The sequence below is a fragment of the Triturus cristatus genome, chromosome 9 (assembly GCF_964204655.1).
Source record: "Triturus cristatus chromosome 9, aTriCri1.1, whole genome shotgun sequence".
In the NCBI taxonomy this organism is placed as follows: domain Eukaryota; kingdom Metazoa; phylum Chordata; class Amphibia; order Caudata; family Salamandridae; genus Triturus; species Triturus cristatus.
In genome coordinates this window covers 993,350,596-993,370,866 of record NC_140592.1, presented here as the reverse complement: position 1 = coordinate 993,370,866, position 20,271 = coordinate 993,350,596, and the positions used below count along the sequence as shown (strand labels likewise).

At 43.5% G+C, this 20,271-nt stretch overlaps 1 protein-coding gene across 5 annotated transcripts in view; it reads right to left on the bottom strand.

Moving 5' to 3' along the window:
* Positions 1-20,271, bottom strand: part of STON2 (stonin 2) — a 668,352-nt gene that overhangs the window by 379,545 nt on the left and 268,536 nt on the right. For 3 of the 5 annotated variants that reach the window (XM_085626602.1, XM_085626603.1, XM_085626604.1), the window contains one exon: positions 5,544-5,782. The exons of the other annotated variants lie outside the window; for them this stretch is intronic. In XM_085626602.1, coding sequence (XP_085482728.1) covers positions 5,544-5,631 — 88 coding nt within the window. In that variant the 5' untranslated portion in view covers positions 5,632-5,782. The remainder of the gene's footprint in view (positions 1-5,543; positions 5,783-20,271) is intronic. 5 annotated transcript variants of the gene reach the window in all.

Genomic DNA, 20,271 nt, shown 5'->3' with positions numbered 1-20,271 from the left:
TCCGGCGGTGGATGTGTGTTTTATTAACCGTGAGGGGGGTTTCTTGCATAGTTTTGGTCGAATCCCCTTTGAATGGCTTGGTGTGCATGTGTATTAAATGTGCTTGTCAATAGCTACCCATGTTTGTATAAATAAACGACAAGGGTGTCTACTTGGAGAGTACCCACCAGCGGGGGCGCCGGGATTAGGCACGGTAGGGCGTCAGACACGTCAGAGTTTCACTAGCGGTGTAAATACATTCCACGTGGATTCATTGTATGCATAGTCACCTTTTAATAAATATCACGCAAATCGTCATGGTGATAGGTACATACGGTTTGTCCAGCATGTCCTAGGTGTTTCTATAAATATATATTTTTTTAAATAATAAAAAACAAAGGCCGGCCCCGGGGGATGGGGTCCCCGGGGCCATAAGTGGCCTGAGGAGGGCAACGCAGCCCCTCTCCTAAAGAATTAAAAAAAAAAAAAAAGGCCATGACCCAGGGGTTGGGGTCCCCGGGGCCGATTAAGGCCTTGAGAGGGCCAAATTAATTTTTTTCTACAAAACAAATTAGGGCGCAGGCCCTGGGGGATAGGTTCCCCAGGGCCAATAAATTAGAAAAAGAATGGGGCCACACAGCCCTCCATCTTAAAAAAATAAAATAAATAAAAGACCGGCATCGCGCCGGAGGCCACGCCCCCTCCTTGCAGCACTCTGCAAACGCGCCCCCTGGTCAGTTGTAAGTTGGGGAATTAATTTACCTTCAATACTGAGGGTCCCTGAGGACCAACTAGCCCAACAGGTATCTCCAGTATGCACCAGGGAGCTGCGTTGCAGACAGGTGTTCTGAGGCCACGCCCCTTTTTACACCTCTATGCAACACAGCTCTGTGGCGCTTACTGGAGGTACCTAGTGGGCTAGTTTGACCCTAGGGACCCTTAGGATTCAAGGGGACTTAATCTCTCAACTTAGAACGGCCACAGGGCGTGTTTACACAGTGGTGAAGGGAGGGGACGGGGCTTGAGGTGACATGTGCAAACACGCCCTGTGACGCGTTTTAATTTGGGGAAATAAATTCCTTTTCAATCCTGAGGGACCCTGGGGGCCAACTAGCCCACCAGGTGCTTCCAGTAAGCGCCACTGCTCTGCATTGCAGAGAGGTGGTGCAGGCCGTGCCCCTTTTTACACCTCTCTGCAATGGCGCTTACTGGACATACCTAGTGGGCTACTTTGCCCCTAGGGACCCTCAGGATTCAAGGGGACTTAAACTCCCAACTTAACAAACAGCCACAGGGCGTGTTTACACAGTGGGGAAGGGAGGGGACGGGGCCTGAGGTGACGTGTGCAAACACGCCCTATGGCGCGTTTTAAGTTGGGGAAATAATTCCCCTTCAATCCTGGGGGCCCCTGGGGGCTAACTAGCCCACCAGGTGCTTCCAGTAAGCTCCACTGAGCTGCGTTGCAGAGAGGTGGTCTAGGCCGTGCCCCTTTTTACATCTATCTGTGGCGCTTACTGGAGTTACCTAGTGGTCTAGTTGGACCCTAGGGATCCTCAGGATTCAAGGGGACTTAATCTCCCAACTTAAAACGGCCACAGGGCGTGTTTACACAGTGGGGAAGGGAGGGGGCGGGGCCTGAGGTGACGTGTGCAAACACGCCCTGTGGCGCGTTTTAAGAGGTCGTTTTAATCCCCTGCCCTATTATATACAAGGGGCTTACAGAGGAGGTCATACTAATCACAGGGGGACCCCAACGCATAGTGTTCCCTAGTGTATGTAGGTGTTTTCACTGTATTCTGAGTGTCTTTTAACATAGCACTGGCTCTAGGACTGGTTAGTCAGACTCAGTTACCACCAGTATCCGTCTGAAAAAGTTGAGGGTACAGGATGATTTTGCAACAAGGCTTCTTTCTGCTCTTCTGTTTGTTCTTTCTGCACGTTATCCTTCTTCCTGCACTTTTCTTCGTCTTTGAGGACTTCTGTTGCTTCTTTCTGCATTTCTTTTTTTTCTTTCTGTGCGTTTTTTCTTCTTTCTTCACATGTCCTATCTCTGTAGGCATAGTTAGAAATTAGCATTTAAAAAACCTTTGAAATTCACTGAAAAAAAACATAGGTTTCAGGCACATTATAGTTAGGAATTAGCATTTAAAAAACCTTAGAAATTCACTGAAAAACCCATAGGTTTCAGGGGCGTTATAGTTAGCTGGACTTTTCACTCGTACAAAACCATTGAAATTCCCCCGTTATAGTTAGTTCAGCTAACTATAACTCGCGCGCCCGCAATGCACTGCTGATGACGTCACATATTACATCACTCATGACATCTCAAATGACATCACTCATGACATCATCCTTGTGATAGAGTGGCAGACCTCCTCTCCCCCTAATATAACCTTTGATACACACATTCTAAAATAGAAACTAAAATTTTCAAAAGAATGGACATACCAATACCAGTTACAACAACCTATTCAGTAATTCTAAGATCCACATACACATCCACTCATTCACCAACAGTCCTATACAGTCACTCATACATGTACTCACTCATCATATGTACTCATACACCTATACATCCTGTTATACAACGCCATTCATCCATAGAGTTACTCACACACATAGTCACTCATGCTAATAAAGAATCAAACATCCATTTACTTGCATATACAGTTATACACACACCACCACACTTACTTCTACAGAAACTTACACATACTTAGTCTTTTAAACAAACACTTATAGAAACACATACTTATTCATACAGGAACTCTTTCAATCTCTCACTCTCACATATACTCACTTATATACACCAATAGTCACATATACTAGTTTAAAACATATGTAGTTACTCATAAAGACACTATTGAGACAGTCATTCACTCACTAACACACCCATGCACACACTCAACCACCCATAAAGTCCTGCACACATGCTGTCTTCAACACATACAAACAGTGAGTCACTCATTCATGCACCTATGCACTACGTAATACCCCCACCGAACCATGCAGACACTCAGACACTCATACTGATACTGAAAAAACCAACTAATAACCTATATAGACACTCATGTAGCTACTCACCAACCCATGCAGCCACTTATACACAAAGTGAGAGACTGATACAGATATTTACATATTTAAACATTACTCACTAAGCCATGTATTCACTAAGATACACTTAATCAGTCAGTTATACAATCAATTTTTCAAAAACAAATCATCCATTTAGACACTTATATACCCATTTATTCTTCCATCGACCTTGAGATATACATATATAAAACATATGTAATTTTCAGAAAAACACACATTCACTGGATGATGTCATCAGTGATGTCATTTGAGATGTCATGAGTGATGTCATGAGTGATGTCACTGACCATGTCATGAGTGATGTAATATGTGACGTCATCAGCAGTGTATTGCGGGCGCGCGAGTTATAGTTAGCTGAACTAACTATAACGGGGGAATTTCAATGGTTTTGTACAATTGAAAAGTCCAGCTAACTAGAACGCCCCTGAAACCTATGGTTTGTTCAGTGAATTTCTAAGGTTTTTTAAATGCTAATTCCTAACTATAACGTGCTTGAAACCTATGGTTTTTTCACTGAATATATATATATATATATTTCACCAAGTGGAAGTCACCACTGGGTAGTAATACTTAGGTCAGTAATCGAAGTAGTCTTCATTGTGTGGTAATTTGAATGACAGGACACTCCTTACCTGTCTTGACGTAGCTGCCCTGCAGGGATGGGGGCTCCCTGCAAAAGGAGATGTTTGTTTGGATCTATTTGGGGAGCATATCCCGCTTGCCTCTTTTTTGCCTCACTATGATGAAGTCTGGCAAAAGGAGCACTGAGGCAAGAAAGGGAGCAGGAGGAGAATTGTCTCCTCTTGCCATTTCTGAGAACTGGTGTTTGACCATTATAATATAGATGTGAGTCCGGCAGCATGATATCGAGCAAGAACGCAAATACGAAATGAAGTCTCCCTCTAATGTGTGACTTTTTTATAATTGAGCATTATGTGCACCTGGACTACACGGTAACATGATGTTTTGAATGCTATTAAGCAAAACAAAAAGTGATAGTGTATACAAAATGTATTTATGTTTCAGGTGCAATGAAGGAGTTGTATTTTCTGAAAAGAATGTCACATGTTTAATGGGATTCAAGGCCTACATCACGCTGCACTATTATTCGGCTCACCTGTGAACAAGGCTGATCGTACAGCCGAACCACGTCAGAGAATGAAATGCTGCAAGTCTGATAGAATAAAACACCAATATTCCTATGATTGGGGCTTCGAGATGTAATCTTTGTCGTGTGTTGATATATATTTTACCAATCCAATGCTGTAATGCTGTGCCTGGAGTGGTAAAAGGCTTTGGCCATTTTACAGCTCGGCAAGGATTGCATTGGGCTAATCCTATGCTTAAAGACTATGCTGCAGAAATGGTAAAATACTTTGCCCCTTTCTATCTTGGTGTGGACGGCACTGTACTAATCCTCCGCTTAAAGATTTTGATAGAAAAGCAGACATTTGAGGTGAGTAAATTTAGAGTATCGCTGGTGTTGAGAGTGCTCTATACTGCAGCTGCTTTCCATCTAAACTCGATTTTTTCATATATATATATATATATATATATATATATATGATACTTTGTCTCCATAAGCAGTCATCATCTTCTCTGCTGAAAAAAACGGAGCGCAGACCACAGGATTGGTGTCACTGCTAAGATTTATTCAGCCACAGTTACACCACCAGCATGACGCGTTTCGATCCCACAAGGACCTTGATCACATATATATATATATATATATTTAAAAGGTTGAGAAAGGCAGTTTGACTGCCGAAACGCGTTCCTGTTTTGTCCATGGGTCTATTGGAGTCTGCGCAATAAACGAGAGAATCCCCATGATGGCGAGTGCTGGCTCTTCAATCAGATACGGTTGGGGAATATTTTTGTACATACTGAGCGCCAGCGGTAGCGCCACCTTCCAAGCACCACCAGCGATTTGGCCGCACACCAGTTTTACCACAATTTGGAGTCCTAACTTTACTATTAGAAAATGCCTTCTGTGAATACCAAAAGTAGTAAATTTGGGATTTTATCTCAGATTATTTCTGTGCATCCGCCCCTTATAAAATGTTCTTGTAGAATATCTGGGCAAAAAGCTAGAGTTGAAAATGTGCCACAAGGCCAGCCAAGGTGGAAATGTTCACAAACAGTTCAAGACAATGGAAAACTAGGTTTTGGCTTGTTTGCATGACATTTTCATAGTTGGCCATAAAAGTCTCATGTGAAGTTAAAGAATATAGGCAACAATTGAGATTTCTAACTTTTTCCTCTTTTCCAGCATGAAGAAAATAAAGGTAATATTAGACTAAAATCTTGGAAATACTCAATAACGAGAGCTTTATTGCCTTCAAAATGGCCAACATGCAGCCATTGGCATCCTCAAGTTTACTAAATGAAACAGTGCCCTAGATCCTGCCACCTTTCCATCCAGACAATAACCATTAATAACATTAAACAAAGATTAACATTTACAGTACCCCTAGGAGAACCAGTACATGGCTCCTCATCCTGGAAGGACACCCACTCCGAGTGGCAAGTGGAGCTGGTGCCAGCCAGTGATGTCATCCTCTCAGGGGGTGGTACATCCTCTCTTGGCAATGGCTTCAATAAAGGGACAGGAGAGACTTGCTGATTATAGCTGAGGCATCCACGAAGTTACCTTAGATGCTACTTGTCAAGCATTCATCTACGTAATGCAGTGGGCAACCTGTCAGACCTGTATTATGGAGATGACATAAACAAGAACAGTGTGAATTTATTTTGAGATGTCTATTACGTTTATCTTGTTGACTATGCTGGAATGTACTAGAAAATATTTGTTTATCTAATCCATGCCTAATATCACTTTTCAACAAGGATATTACTTTAGAAGAAGTTTACTCCATAAGATGTGTGTACTTCCACATCATGAGTTACAAACCTGGCCTTCAGGAAAGTCTGACCCACCTCCCAAGTTGCAATGTGTAACCCTCCTCCCATGGACCGAGAAGATCAGCAGGACTGTAATGTAACGTTATACAGGCATTACCCACCTTACCAAAGATAACCACAGAACCAATATTACATATAATAGGGAGCAATGGAAATTTGAATTTTCCAAGCTTCAGTATAGAGAAAAGGAGGTGGATATTACATAACTACAAGAGCTTATATGAATCATTTACAGCATTTGATCCAAAAAAAGAAAACATTTGGTTAAACTGCAAAATCATAGAAGCCACAATTTTGAAAAAGTGTTTTCAAACTTAACAAAAAGAATCGTGCAAAGGCATTTTACCACACCATAAAAATGCATGGCCATATTTATGACTTGAGTGAAGCAGGGCAGCGCAGCAAATCAACTTGCTGCCCTGTGGTACATGGAAAGGGCAGGAATGCTAAGTATGTACCCAATATGGCGCATTCCTGACCTTTTCCCTTGTGCTGGCGCCATTTTGGCAGCCTACCGCCAAAGCAGGCACCCTTGCACCATGGTGCAAGGGTGCCTGTGTTGTAGGCAGAATTGTTTTTGCGCAGGGAGGGGCACCTTCCTGCACAAAACAATCCTGAGTGGTTTTTTTCTCTTTCTGTGTGTGCTTCAAAATGCAGCACACATAGAAAGAGGAAAAATTATAGAGAAATAAAGATATTTCTCCTTGTTACGCCTCCTTTGGGGAGGTGTATCTTTTTGGCGCAGTGCCAGGTTTACAAGGTCTTGTAAATCTGGAAATGCGTCACAAATCATGGGAATTCTGTGGGAACACCCATGCAATGCCAATAGAATGCCTACTTAGGGCCGAGAAACGCAAAGCAGCAATTTACACAGTGTTGCGTTACTACATATTGTTGGAGCCACTAAAAGCCACACAAAGTGGCTTTGCGTGGCTTCAAAAATATGACTTAAGGTATGCGTCGCTCTTGCACCACATTGCGTGGCGCAAGAGTGACGCAAACCGGATCATAAATATGGCCAGCAGTGTTTCGAGGCAGATATTGAGAAAGATTGGGCAAAAGTACCCTAATTAAAAAATAGGTAGGGAAGCCATGTGGGAAATCGATGAAGAGAATAGTGAGAGTTTCAGAAAAGCTGAAAGGGAAGGGCTAAAAAATGGAGCAGCTCCACAGAGGGAAGTGGGGAAACACCCTTTAAAAAACATAAAACAATGAGGAAGGTGAAATGCCCTCATCAACAAACCACTAAAAACACACAAAGGAACATGCAAATGATGCATTTTCAATCAACGAATTTTGATTGTATAGGTTTAACCTAAATGACCTAGTAGGACTGTCCACAACTATCGGTGATATTTTAATACCATGAGCAGAGTCCAGGGGTTCTTCAAAAGTGTACCGGGTTCAATGTAAAATCCAAAGTGCTCTATTTGTGGTGGGGTGGTCGAGCAGCTTTAGGCCTAACACAGAAGATTATAAGACATTTATTGCACCACAGTGATCAATAATGGACACCCGACTCAAGAAAGAGGTCCAGACCAAATTAAGAAAATTATACCTTGTTTATATTTTATTTTAAGACCAGGGTCTTCGCATTACAGTAAGTACGATTCTCATTGGTATTATTTTTCGGGGTGGAGAAGGTTGACAGAGCAAATTTCAGAGCAGTTCAATCTTAACCTTTGGAGGAAAACAATTGTGCAGTGTAATAGGTACATATGCCACTTACAGTTCCAGTCCAGTCTTCGGGTGTCTCAGGCTAACACTGCAGGCAATGTTGGTGGTGGTGAATTAGGGGCACCTAAGAGGTGCGGGGTTCAGTATCTACGCTGTAGCGGTTGATACCGGCAAATTAGGTTTACCCTTGCGGTCCGCTGAGGGCAATGAAGCTGATGGGTTTTCAGCAGACCGAAAACACAGTTACCATTGCGGTCGACTGCAGCAGGCTGCTGTGGATCGGATGGAGAAGTTCTGCTGTCGTAGGACTGTCTCAGGGAGATCGTGGTCGGGCAGGCAGTGCAAGAGGGGCAGGAGGAGGCTGGCAAGGCCTCTGACGGGTTCTTGGGCACCGGGCTGTGCACAGCGCTGGTCGTGGGGCCAAGTGGATCCCTTGTGGTCGGGGAGGCCATCCTTCTGGGAGGTGTTCTTCTGACCGGGTAGAGTCACATTGACACAAGTGCCTGTCCTCAACCACGGTGGTAAGGGAGTTCTCTAGTAGCAGTGAGTCGCGTGGACACAAGGGTCAGTCCTCACGACTGCAGTTCTGGTACCGGCAGATGCTGGACACTAGAGCCTATAGTCCGAAAAGTGGTTCTTGGCACTTTGGTGAAGGTTGAAAAGTCTCTGGGGTTTCTTGGAGGCCTTTCAGAGTTTCTGGAAGAACAGCAGGTCCTGTGGTCAAACCAGTTGCAGGCGGTTGGGTTCTTGCCAGGTTTTGTCTGCAGTGGTTCAGTTCCTGGCAACGGTTGTCTTCCATCTTCTTCTTTGATCTGTTGAATCTGAGTGTCTGGTCTGGGAAAACCACCTCAATACCATTTACCTATGCCGTCAGGCAGTGCTAGCTGGCATGGTGCTATGTAGACTTTGTTGTTTTGCTCCCTCACAGTGAACTGCAGGCTACAAGGGCAGTGGCATGATCACAGTGAGGGGGGAGGGGTCCCAAGGGATTCTCTTCAGCTCTCAGACCCTAGGTACCCAAGATACCATTTACTAGGGACTTACAGGGGGCAGAAGTACCAATTGGGAATTTTGTTTTGGGGAAGGAACACTAGCACAGAGTACCTGGTAGGCAGGGACCCTGTGCACTACATATGAAACCACATCAAAACAGGCTAAAAGTGGGGGGCTAACCAGGCAAAAGAGGCACTTTCTCACACTTTGTAAATACCAAACATGTATAAATACATACAACATAACATAATAAAGATTTTTTCATAATTGACCCACAAGCCCAACTAACATGAGCACACACGTGCATGCAGCATGCAAGGATGACTGAAGAAGTCAGTCTTTTGAGGGGTAGCAGCTTTTGCTATTCAACATCCTTGCTGCTATTATTGGAGTTTCATTCTGCTTCTGCCTCTGTCAAGTATGTTCTGGTGAACACACAATTGGAGGTCCATTTGTTCATTTTTTCCTGTTTCAGGTGTCTTCTTCTTCTTTGGCTTCTGAAGAATCACACCTTCAAGGTTCTGCTTGGAACTTTAGATATTCATAATGCGTATTTACATGAACTCATTCATCCTAAGAGCCAGGGCTGAGTTCTCTTTGCAGTGAACAGGCAACAGTACCGATTTAAAGCAATTCCGTTCAGGGTTTCATCAGCACCCATGGTATTGAGCTAGGTACTAGCCCTAGTAGAATGAAGCCTTGTTTTACTGAAAGCAATTCAATGTATCCCCTACCTCAACAACTCAGAAAGAGTACGTGACTGCCTGAAGAACCTGGGGTTACTGCTGCACTTCAAGAAATCTAACATGATGGGAGCTCAGAAGACATTATGCACTGTAACACTATTCAATACAGGCGAGTTATTTCCATTTGAAAGCAGACACTGTTCAAGGCGACACTCTACCCGCATTTCCCTGGGTACACTTCCACGGCCGCTGCCTGTCTCCCTTCCGCCGCCGCCATTCTAACGCGGCCGCCGTGTGGAGGGGGACTACGTTTCCCAGCATTCCCAGCGGCGGGACAGGAAGCCGCCTCCCGCAGTCTCGCGCCTGGAGGCGCATAAATCACAGCTGAGCCACTGGCAGAGCGGGCGAGTTATTTCCATTTGAAAGCAGACACTGTTCGAGGCGACACTCTACCCGCATTTCCCTGGGTACACTTCCACGGCCGCTGCCTGTCTCCCTCCCGCCGCCGCCATTCTAACGCGGCCGCCGTGTGGAGGGGGACTACGTTTCCCAGCATTCCCAGCGGCGGAACATGAAGCTGCCTCCCGCAGTCTCGCGCCTGGAGGCGCATAAATCACAGCTGAGCCACCGCCTCGCGGGACCGCGCGCGGGTCTGCGCCGGGCTAAGCCCGGGCAAAGGGCGGGCCCTCTAAGGCCCTCAGAGGTCATCAGTGGTCGGGCGGGCCACCCCTCTAACCTGCTACAAAGGTGAGCTCCGATTTAACTATTATGGGGAAAAGAAACGCTAGCTCAATTATACAGGCATCGGTGGTCCCTCCTGTTCCTCCATCGTCACTGGAGAGCATGCTGGATAATGCCTTTAACATGGTCACCAATGAAATTGCCAATACTGAGAGGAGAATGTCCATGGACCTTATTCGTTCACACTCTGAACCCCAGCAAACAAGTGCTACTAACTGTTTGCCGCTTTTTCCTGCGGTCACAGTTATTAAACCTAACTTGGTAAATTCGGTGACTACGTTACCAGGGAGCAGCTGTTGTCCATTTATTATTGACTCACAACCTGATCCCGCTGCACACGAGTTTATCCCTCCTCTGTCCCCGAGTAATAAGACTATTGGTGAGAAAAGGAAAAGAGGTCCCTCGAACCCAACAGCTAATAAGAAGAAACAATCCTCTCGTAACAAGAGCCAACCGACCCCCCTGAGCATGTGGACTAGAGGGAAACAAATGCCAGGGGGTGCCAGCATTATTAATGAGTCTATGCAATCTGTTCTGGGGCCTTTAGATACAACTTCCCCTAAAGAAGGTCATAACTCGGCTTGCACACAAACTGAGCCCACAATTGAAAACGTCACTCAAAAAAAAGCCAAACGAGAATTTCATTGAGACTATAGCTGATACTATTTTTAAACAAATGGAAAGTCATATGATCAAACAGTTTAATCTTATTTTTTAAAGGTTAGATAGACTGGAAAACCTGGTAAAAAATAAGTATGCAAAAAGGAAAGGGGTTATCAGTCTCGATCTAATGAGGGGAGAACGTCCACTAAAAGATCTGGAAGTCGCCAGCAAGGGCTTTTCGAGTGATAGGCCTAATACTATCAGTTGCACACCTACATCTAACATCGTACCCAGGGGTGACATCGCCAGGAACATTCAATCTTCCATGTCACTACAGCATACCCCGGCTGCAGCAGCTGAACCACCTTGCCCCATTAGTGTGGCCGTCGATACCTCAAAGGGCGGACCCCCCGTGCCCCTTATGAGGCTGGGGGCACCCGCCATCTCTGGCTCAGACAAGGGCCAAGCCGCTGTTACTAGGCCCTCAAAACATCTGGGGCCGGCCCTTCATTTACCCCCTGCTGCTTGCCCATATGTCTTAATTTTGGCGGGTGTACCACCGCTCAGGGAGGATCAAGGTGAGTCCTGGGCCCAGTTGAACAACAAGTGTATTGACAGGTTGACTAAACATAAAGGGGTAGGGCCTAACATCTCGAATGAAATTTTGTCAGTCCGCCGGGTGAGCTGGGTCGGTCCCTCACTTAAGAACATCCCTGGAGACTGTATTGTAATTAACCTTAGACACCCCACTACTGTTAAATTCATTCTTAATAGTAACAATACCTATTTTAGCCCTTCAACTGTTATAACCCTATTGCCATTGGGTTATTTTTATATGCCCATCCAGAGATCATTTAGCCCAGCCCCACCACCGTATCCACTGTATAATAGATTTAGTGTATTATCTGAGCCGGGCACTTTGGATTGACCTCCAGCTGTTCTTCCAAGCACAACAGCGGGTGATCATATCAATATGCCTGGCCCGTTGGATGAACTGCCAATCTGCTCTACCTCATCTGTGTTTAATGGCATTAGAGCGTTAGTGTCGCCATCCCATTTCAAAACAACTGCCCATGCCTCTGCTATTCCCATACCGTCCGATAATTTGACATTTCTGAGCTGGAATATTGCCGGTCTCAAAGCGAAAATGAAAATCACGGACTGGGCAGATTGGGTTATTAATTTTGATATTTTAATGTTTCAAGAAACTTGGTGCACTCGCTCTTTGCTTTTTGAGGGCTATAGCTGCCACAACCAGATCGTACCCATTCCGGTTATGGGCAGACCCAGTGGGGGATTATCTATTTGGGTTAAGATTAGGGCAGGAGATAAAGTTGAACCCTTGCAAACTAATGATATGAATTTCCAGGCTTTGTTTTATATTGGCAGGATCAAATTATGTTTAATTAACTTTTATAATAACGATTTCACAACTCATCCAAACAAAAATGTTATAAGATTGTTTGATTTTATCGATGAAATTGTAGATGGCGAAAAGTATGGTAAACTTGATGGTATTTGTTTGGGAGGTGATTTTAATGCACATATTCACTTTAGAACCCCTCCTTGCAAAAGAGGTGAAGAATTGCTTAACCATTTAGCCACACAGGACTTGGTCAACGTCATGGAGAAGGCAAACATTGATGCAATTAAAGGACCCATGGCCATGTATATCGGGCGTGGGAGTTCAACTACAATAGACTATGTTTTCATATCTTCCCTGCTCGTGGACCTCTTATTAGAGGCGGCAGTCGTCAGTACCATATATAGCGACCATTACCCAATTTCATTTAGTTTTAAAACTATTAAAAAACAAGGGAACAGTAGTGAAATCGGGGCAAAAAATTTAACAGCATCGACAGATAAACTGAGGGTGGTTTGGAAGGGGATAGATAATAAGGGGGTCTTAGCTCGTATTATCAAGGAACACCCTATATTGGTGTGTGTTTGTTTATCCTCTGATAGCCTCGGTCATGACATTGTTGAGGCCTTCACAGGGCTGTATAAGGCCATAAAAAAGGAGATCTCTAAACCAGCCCTAGCCAACAATGTCAAATACCCAAGGTGGTTCGATACCTCATGCTCCAAAGCCAATCGGGAATTAAGGGCTGCCCTTAGAGCTGAACCACGGGACCAGTCCCTGGTGAGGATACTAAGATTAAGTTATAAGCGTACTCTAAAAATAAGATCGGAAGAGCTTTTAAAAGACCATTGGGAAACCCTTGTGCGCACATCGGCACTGAAAGACGCTGCTGGATTCTGGAATGAGGTTAAGAATCTGAGATCAATCGGATCTAAGATTACTCCCATAAATTGTAATATACCTGGGGACCTGTGGGTAGAGCATTTTTCTAATATATATGCTGCGCCGTATTTTTTCATGGAATTTTCTCAGCCCCTCAAGACACTTAATATTTCTATAACAGAGGTGGAAGATGCTATTTTACAAAGCGCGGGGAATAAAGCACCTGGTCCCGATGGACTATCCATTGATTAAATAAAATCAGAGCCTGACTTTTGGTCACCCTTATTGTGTAACATCTTTAATAATTTATCCCATACTCCACCCCCAAGTTCCTGGTCCAACAGCATTATCGTGCCAATTTTCAAAAAAGGCGACAGACTTGACCCTGGTTGTTATCGCCCAATATCCTTAATAGATAATACCCTAAAGATTCTAGGTAGGGTTATTTTTAACAAGATCAGAACCTGGGCTGAAGAAAATATGATCCTGCACCCATGCCAATTAGGCTTTAGAAGTAATGTAGGGACTGTGGAGCAATGTTTAAATCTAAATTTATTACTGGCCAAATACACCATTGCTAAAAAATACCCATTGTATTTAGAGTTTATGGATTTAAGTTCTGCTTTTGATTTTGTTAATCGTTCCCGTTTATGGTCAGTGTTGTTGAATTATGGTTTAGACGAACCTTTGGTTTATTTTTTGGCCCACTTACACAGTGACTTGAAAGCCCGTGTTCGAATAAACAATGATGGCGAGGTCTCGGGTGACATTCTAATCGGCCGGGGGGTGAGACAGGGCTGCGTCTTGGCCCCCCTGCTTTTTGTACATAAATGAACTAAGTAATTCCTTATGTAAATTAACCAGTGATGTTCCATACATCAACGGTAGACCATTCCCCGCACTCCTCTATGCGGATGATGCGGTCCTTATGGGCCGCACACCCAATGCATTACGCACTTTATTATCAGGTTTCGTCTCATATATGGCCGATCTCGGCTTATGTACTAATTTTAAAAAATCCTACATAATGTCTAGTGGCCCAAAGAAACACAGAATTCGCCATATCATGTCGGGGAACAATATTTTAAACAGCACTTGCACTTTTCCTTATTTAGGCCTGTTGTTCTCCGATTTTGGATCCTGGCAACCTCATGTCGCCAGGGAGAGAAATAAACTGGGAAAAGCTATCAACTCTATAATCACCCTCCGTCAACCTAAACATGCTGAAGTTATCTTACCATTGCTACAAATTTATAAAACCCAGTGCTTACCGACAGGGACCTATGGTGCTGAGGTGTGGGGGTATTCGAACTGTATTAATATTCAGACCGAAGAGAACAGATTCTGCAGGAGGGTCTTGGGGGGGTCATTTCGGCACCATCTTATGTGTGTCATAGAGAACTGAATCTCCCCATATAGAAGACTTTATAAGATCTAGACCCGCCCTGTTTTGGTTGAAAATATGGCGGAACCCTGCTGCCTCTTTGACCCGTGATATCATCTCGGACTGCCTAAAATGCGAGCGGGCCATTCATATACCTTGGCTCAGGGCAGTCGAGAAAAGTTTAGTACGTGTGGAGATGGGGCACCTATTCACAACACCTCAAACCATTGACTGCACACATAAGAACTTAGTAAAACGGGCGTTGTATGATCTGTACCGAAAAAATAGAGAAAAGATCGAGTTCGTAAAACCAGCTATTATAAGGTACACCCCTCTTTTGGTATCTTGTGGCAGGCTCCAAAATATGCCCCAGGGTTACCTGGGAAAGAAACTGGGCAAATGGAATAGGAGTTTGTTGTTTCGGTTCAGGGACGGGAGCATTAAAAATCTCCTTTGCTTCCCTTTAGGCTTTATTAAAAATTCGGAATATATCAGCTGACCCTGTAACCTAGGCGGCAAACAAAGCCTGTTACACTTCACATTTTTTTGTGGTTTCTATGCAAAATACACTAAACATTACTTAATACCTTATTTTAAAAAGAACCTTCCGACGGATTTTAATCTAGCATTTAGAGATCTATTGATGCTAAGCTCTGATGATGTTATCTTCAGAGGCAGTTGTTTCTTTCACTCTGCTGTTCGATCCCGAGCAACAATGAATGTGGCCTGATAAGTTTGCACTATATTTGCATTGTTTGCACATCGCATTTTTGCACCAGTGACTGCTCCCTTGTACATGTCATAGCTAACTAGCCATGTTTTGTTTTACTGTGGTCTATTCTAGTTTTAATTATATTGCACTCCTATTGTGGATTATTGTCTTTGTTATGATATTTGTATTGTATGAAATATCCACATCTCAAGATTAACTATGTCATTTTTTATAATTTTCTAAATGTTTTTATGGATGTTGTTGTGATTTATATGTACTTTTATGGATGTTTTTATATCCGAATAAAGATCTTTGACTTGACTTGACTATTCAATACAGAGGAACAGGAAGTGTACCTCAAAGAAACAAGAAAGATAGTGATACAAAGTCAGCTGTCAAACCTTCTTTCTCTTTAACAAGGAGTGCTTAATTTGAACCAGTGGTTCCAGGTGGATACTAAGGGTATGCATTTTTAGGGCCAGCACTTGTTTTTCCTCAACCAATTTTGATGAGGAGCAAGGGAGAGAAAGACACAAACAAGGGAAAGAAAGAGGTAGAATAAGATGTAAAAACAGTGACAAAAGAAAAAAGCTTGAATGAAAGCGAACCTGCAAGAGTGAGATACAGATGGAGAGTCTGGTCCTGGATTAACGAGGCATGAGGTGACATCAAGACTAGGCATCTTTAGTGTTCTTCACCCCAGCCTTTAATAATGCCGACTGTGAGTTTCTGAACAAACCTTTGGGCCCTAGCTCTTATTCTTTTATGAATTAAGCACTGCCAACAAACATCAGCCAGCACTTGGTTGAGGGCACAGCGTTTAATGTCGGCACCAACGGTGCTAGGCTCAACATCACCTAATACCTCTTCTGATTAATCTATTATGTCAGTGGTCTCCAGATTCTTAAGGCTTCAAATGCATGATACCAAAATCCAGAAACAATGGTGGCTAATACCAGAGAACCTCAGAAGTGGGTTCTGTTACAATCTTGCACTCCAGCTGTAATCTTCACAGATTCAAGTCTGGGTGGGGAGCAGTGATATGGGACCTCGTGATGAAGAGAGAGTGGTCACAAACAGAGAGCTGTCAGACCTCAAACTGGAGAGAACTTATCGAGACTGTAAAGTCTCTGCAAGGGTTTGCCTCCCAGATGGAAGGGAAAGCAGTGGCAATATGCACAGGGAATAGCGTAGTCTACTGCTATGTAAATCGGCAAGATGATACCAAAGAAGAAACCCTAGCAGAGGTAGCGATCTCCTTTTGCTCTTAGTTAGAAATGCGCTTAGAATCTCTGAAAGCAATGTACCTTGCAGAAAAGGACAAATATCAGGTGAAGAGCCTGAGCAGGAACATACAGTCATCAGTAACTTATAACTTGAATAAGCCACTTTTTTCCATAGATAGTTCAACTATTCAGACAACCATGTTGTGTCTCGGGTCCCATCTGTAATTCATAGAGGTCTAGAATGTCTGCAGTTCATCTCATGGAAGTTGAGAGAGCCAGACTCGGTCAGCTTGGTTGTTCTAGGGAAGTTGCCATTTCCATAAAGGAATTGCGATCTTTTGGTACCATGCCCCTTTGTACCCTCAACAGACTAGCACACAGTACCCAATAGAATCCACCTATCTGAAAGGGCTAGGTCTACTGGAGCCTTCTTTGCTTACCTGAAAATATTTTGCAAGTGTGAGGCTTTATTAATTAAATAGCCATATACTTAAATCTATCATATCTTCGTTTGGTGCTATGGTAGCCTGTGGAAACCAGACACCGCTTGCACATGAAGGTATGTATTTTACTGAAAATATCAGGAATCTCATAGTCAAATTTGGCAGATGTTTGCTTTATTCTGATGAATGTATGAGTACCTTAGGATGGGGTGAGATGAAGGATGATTAGAGGTATTCAGCTACACATAAGAGCATTACAAAACGCCTAAATAAATATTATACATTGAATCATATTTCTGTTATCTAGGCCTCTCGTGCTGTAATACACTCCACACAAGACAGCTAACAACCTTGCCAATGTCCAGGGATAGTGCTGCATCTTTCACTTCACGGGTTTTCCACTTTTCAGGGGTGAAAGGAGAGAGAATTCCCCCAAAATATATTGTCCTGGAAATAGCTTTGAGCAACTTTTTGAGAATTGGGGAGTGGACAGTGTTTTTGTAGATTCTGCCTGGTCTGTCCCTGATTTTTTTTCAGTTAGCACGGAAATATTAATTCTTGCACACCACAGGAGGAAACAGAGATGCTATTGTCATGCCACACCTGTTTGACTGGTTGACTTGTTGACTCCAAGGCTCATTATTCAAGCGATTGCAGTTTTCCCTGAGTCGGCTCGTAGAGAAAACATGGCCAGTTGGGGATTATCAGTGATAGAGAGGAGGGCAAAGATGGGAGGCGGCCTCTATTTGGAAGGAGTTCTCTATCACTTGTCTCATATCCAGAATTTTCATTGGTGAGACAGCTCACACTTTTGAGGCTGGGCAGTCTTTGGTTGGGGTATAACTGCAATAGGCTTTCATCTTTCTGAAGCCGGCACAATGTGCTTCAGTGAACAATTTTATCATTATGTGTAGATTAATAGAAGGCAGAGATTAATTGATAATACAGAGTAAGGCAGCTATTCCTAATTGCTTGGAAGTGACCTCCAAGGGTGATATAACATTATTTACTGCCCTCCCTCTCTGCGTGATATTGTTTTCCCATCATTCCCTTTCAGTCATTCCCTTTACTTTGCCTTTCTCTTACTGCCTCTCTTTGTATCTCACTAGTGGCTCAATTTATTCATTCTTTCCTCCATTCCTTGCATACACCTCCTCTGCCCTGTCATGCTGTTCTTTAAGTCAACCTTGGAGCTGATGTAAGAGGTATATAACAAAGCCACATGACTGGACCCTAGACAAAAGGAAATTCCAAATATGACCCATAAACAACAGCAGATCCAGCTTCAGAAAACTACCGCATCACAAAGCTTTGCAATACTTATCAGTCTGCACTTGCATACATAAACCAAACAGCCACAATGTTAATATTATGTTAGCTGCATAGGGTCATCTGAACTCCCAGGAAAGAAACAGTTCACAAACTAGCTAATGTACAAATGAGGAGGGAAGTGAGTGGGTTGCAAAGAAAGGTGGAGAGGTTTAGATGGATTACCCAATTCAATTCAATAAAAAAGAACATATATAATTTAGCAGCTGTAAGGAGTATGTGTGTTGAAAGGACGCAATTATGTGCAATAGTTTCTTTTGTGTAAACTTTAGCTCAGTAGATAATGTGCATGAGTTGTAACTCTGTTACTACTTTATTTGAGCTATAACTCAGTTGCTATTGTTTGAGAGCTGCAATTCAGTTGACCTTATTTTTGTTTGTAACTCAGTTGCTGTTTCACGTGAGTTGTAATTCAGCAGCTATTGCGTGTGAGCTGTATCTCAGATGCATTTTGTTTAAAGTTATTTGAGTAGCTTATTTTGTGTAAACTTCAATTTAGTTTCTATTTTGTATGTCAGCTGTAATTCAGTTGCTATTTTCTGTGAGCTTTGTCTCAGTAGCTATTTGTATGAGCTGTATCTTAGCAGCAAAGTTGATGTTATCTGGAACTCAATAGCGCTTTGGTGCTCACTGTATCCCAGAAGCTGATTTTGTATTAGCGCTATCAAGTTATTACAGGGGCAAGAAGCATCATCTAAGTCGTGATTATTTCACTTAGAAAATTGAGGCACCCAAACCTTTTGGCAAGAGTACCCTTCAAATCGTTGACCCATCAGTAATTGCTTAGTTTGGGAAAAAAATGCAGTAGCTGAAAGTGTTTCTTTGGAGCCTAGCAGTGTTTAAGTTGAGCCAGTGGTTGTTGCTGGGGGCACCGGCACTCATTTTTGGGGACAGCACTTCATCAGACAAGTGCAAGAGAGGGGAAAACACACAAACAGGATAGAAGGAGGAAGAGAAATTCTGAAAAACCATTACAAAGGGAGAAAGTAGGGACCAGCAAGAGTGAGATAAAGGGCTAGCAGTGTCTGGTAGTAGATTAAAGAGGCCTGAGGTGGAAATGAGACTACGCAGCCTTGGTATTCGGCGTGCTGACATTTCATAGTACCAGCCGCTGGCTTCTGAGCAGCTCTTTGGGCCCCGGCACTTGCTATTTCACAAATTAAGCACTAGAGCCTCTAAATGATAATCAATAAATTAGGAAACACCAACTGTAAACAACACCAAAACCACATTCACTTGACAACACAACTTCAAATATAAAACCAGACCTTGACATATGAAAAAATCTTGGAAATGAGAGCAGAATGTACTGGGTTTCATTATCACTGTAGGGTTACATTAATACAGAATTTGCCTAATTCGACAAATATGGTTAGCACGCTACAACTATTTGTCTTTCTGACGAATTCAAAAGAGTGCCAAAATGTGTAAAATGCTACTTTGTGATACTTATCTCTCCTCAAGCTTCACTGCTCACAAAGCCTGTCAAGTATATCACAGTACTTGTCCCAAACAAGGTGCAGTCTGTGTGTCAGGCCTTTAAATGGGTAGATGCTGTCCCACAGAAGGTGCAGTGTGTGTGTCAGGGCTTTAAATGGGTAGATACTGTCCCACAAAAAGTGCAGTCTGTGTGCCAGGGCTTTAAATGGGTGGATGCTGTCCCAAACAAGATGCAGTCTGTCAGGGCTTTAAATGGGTGGATGCTGTCCCAAACAAGTTACAGTCTGTGTGTCAGGGCTTTAAATGGGTGGATGCTGTCCCACAGAAGGTGCAGTCTGTGTGTCAGGGCTTTAAATGGGTGGATGCTGTCCCACAGAAGGTGCAGTCTGTGTGTCAGGTCTTTAAATGGGTGGATGCTGTCCCAAACAAGATACAGTCTGTGTGTCAGGGCTTTAAATGGGTGGATGCTGTCCCACAGAAGGTGCAGTCTGTGTGTCAGGGCTTTAAATTGGTGGATGCTGTCCCACAAAAGGTGCAGTCTGTGTGTCAGGTCTTTAAATGGGTGGATGCTGTCCCAAACAAGATACAGTCTGTGTGTCAGGGCTTTAAATGGGTGGATGCTGTCCCACAGAAGGTGCAGTCTGTGTGTCAGGGTTTTAATGGGTGGATGCTGTCCCACAGAAGGTGCAGTCTGTGTGTCAGGGCTTTAAATGGGTAGATGCTGTCCCACAGAAGGTGCAGTCTGTGTGTCAGGGCTTTAAATGGGTGGATGCTGTCCCACAGAAGGTGCAGTCT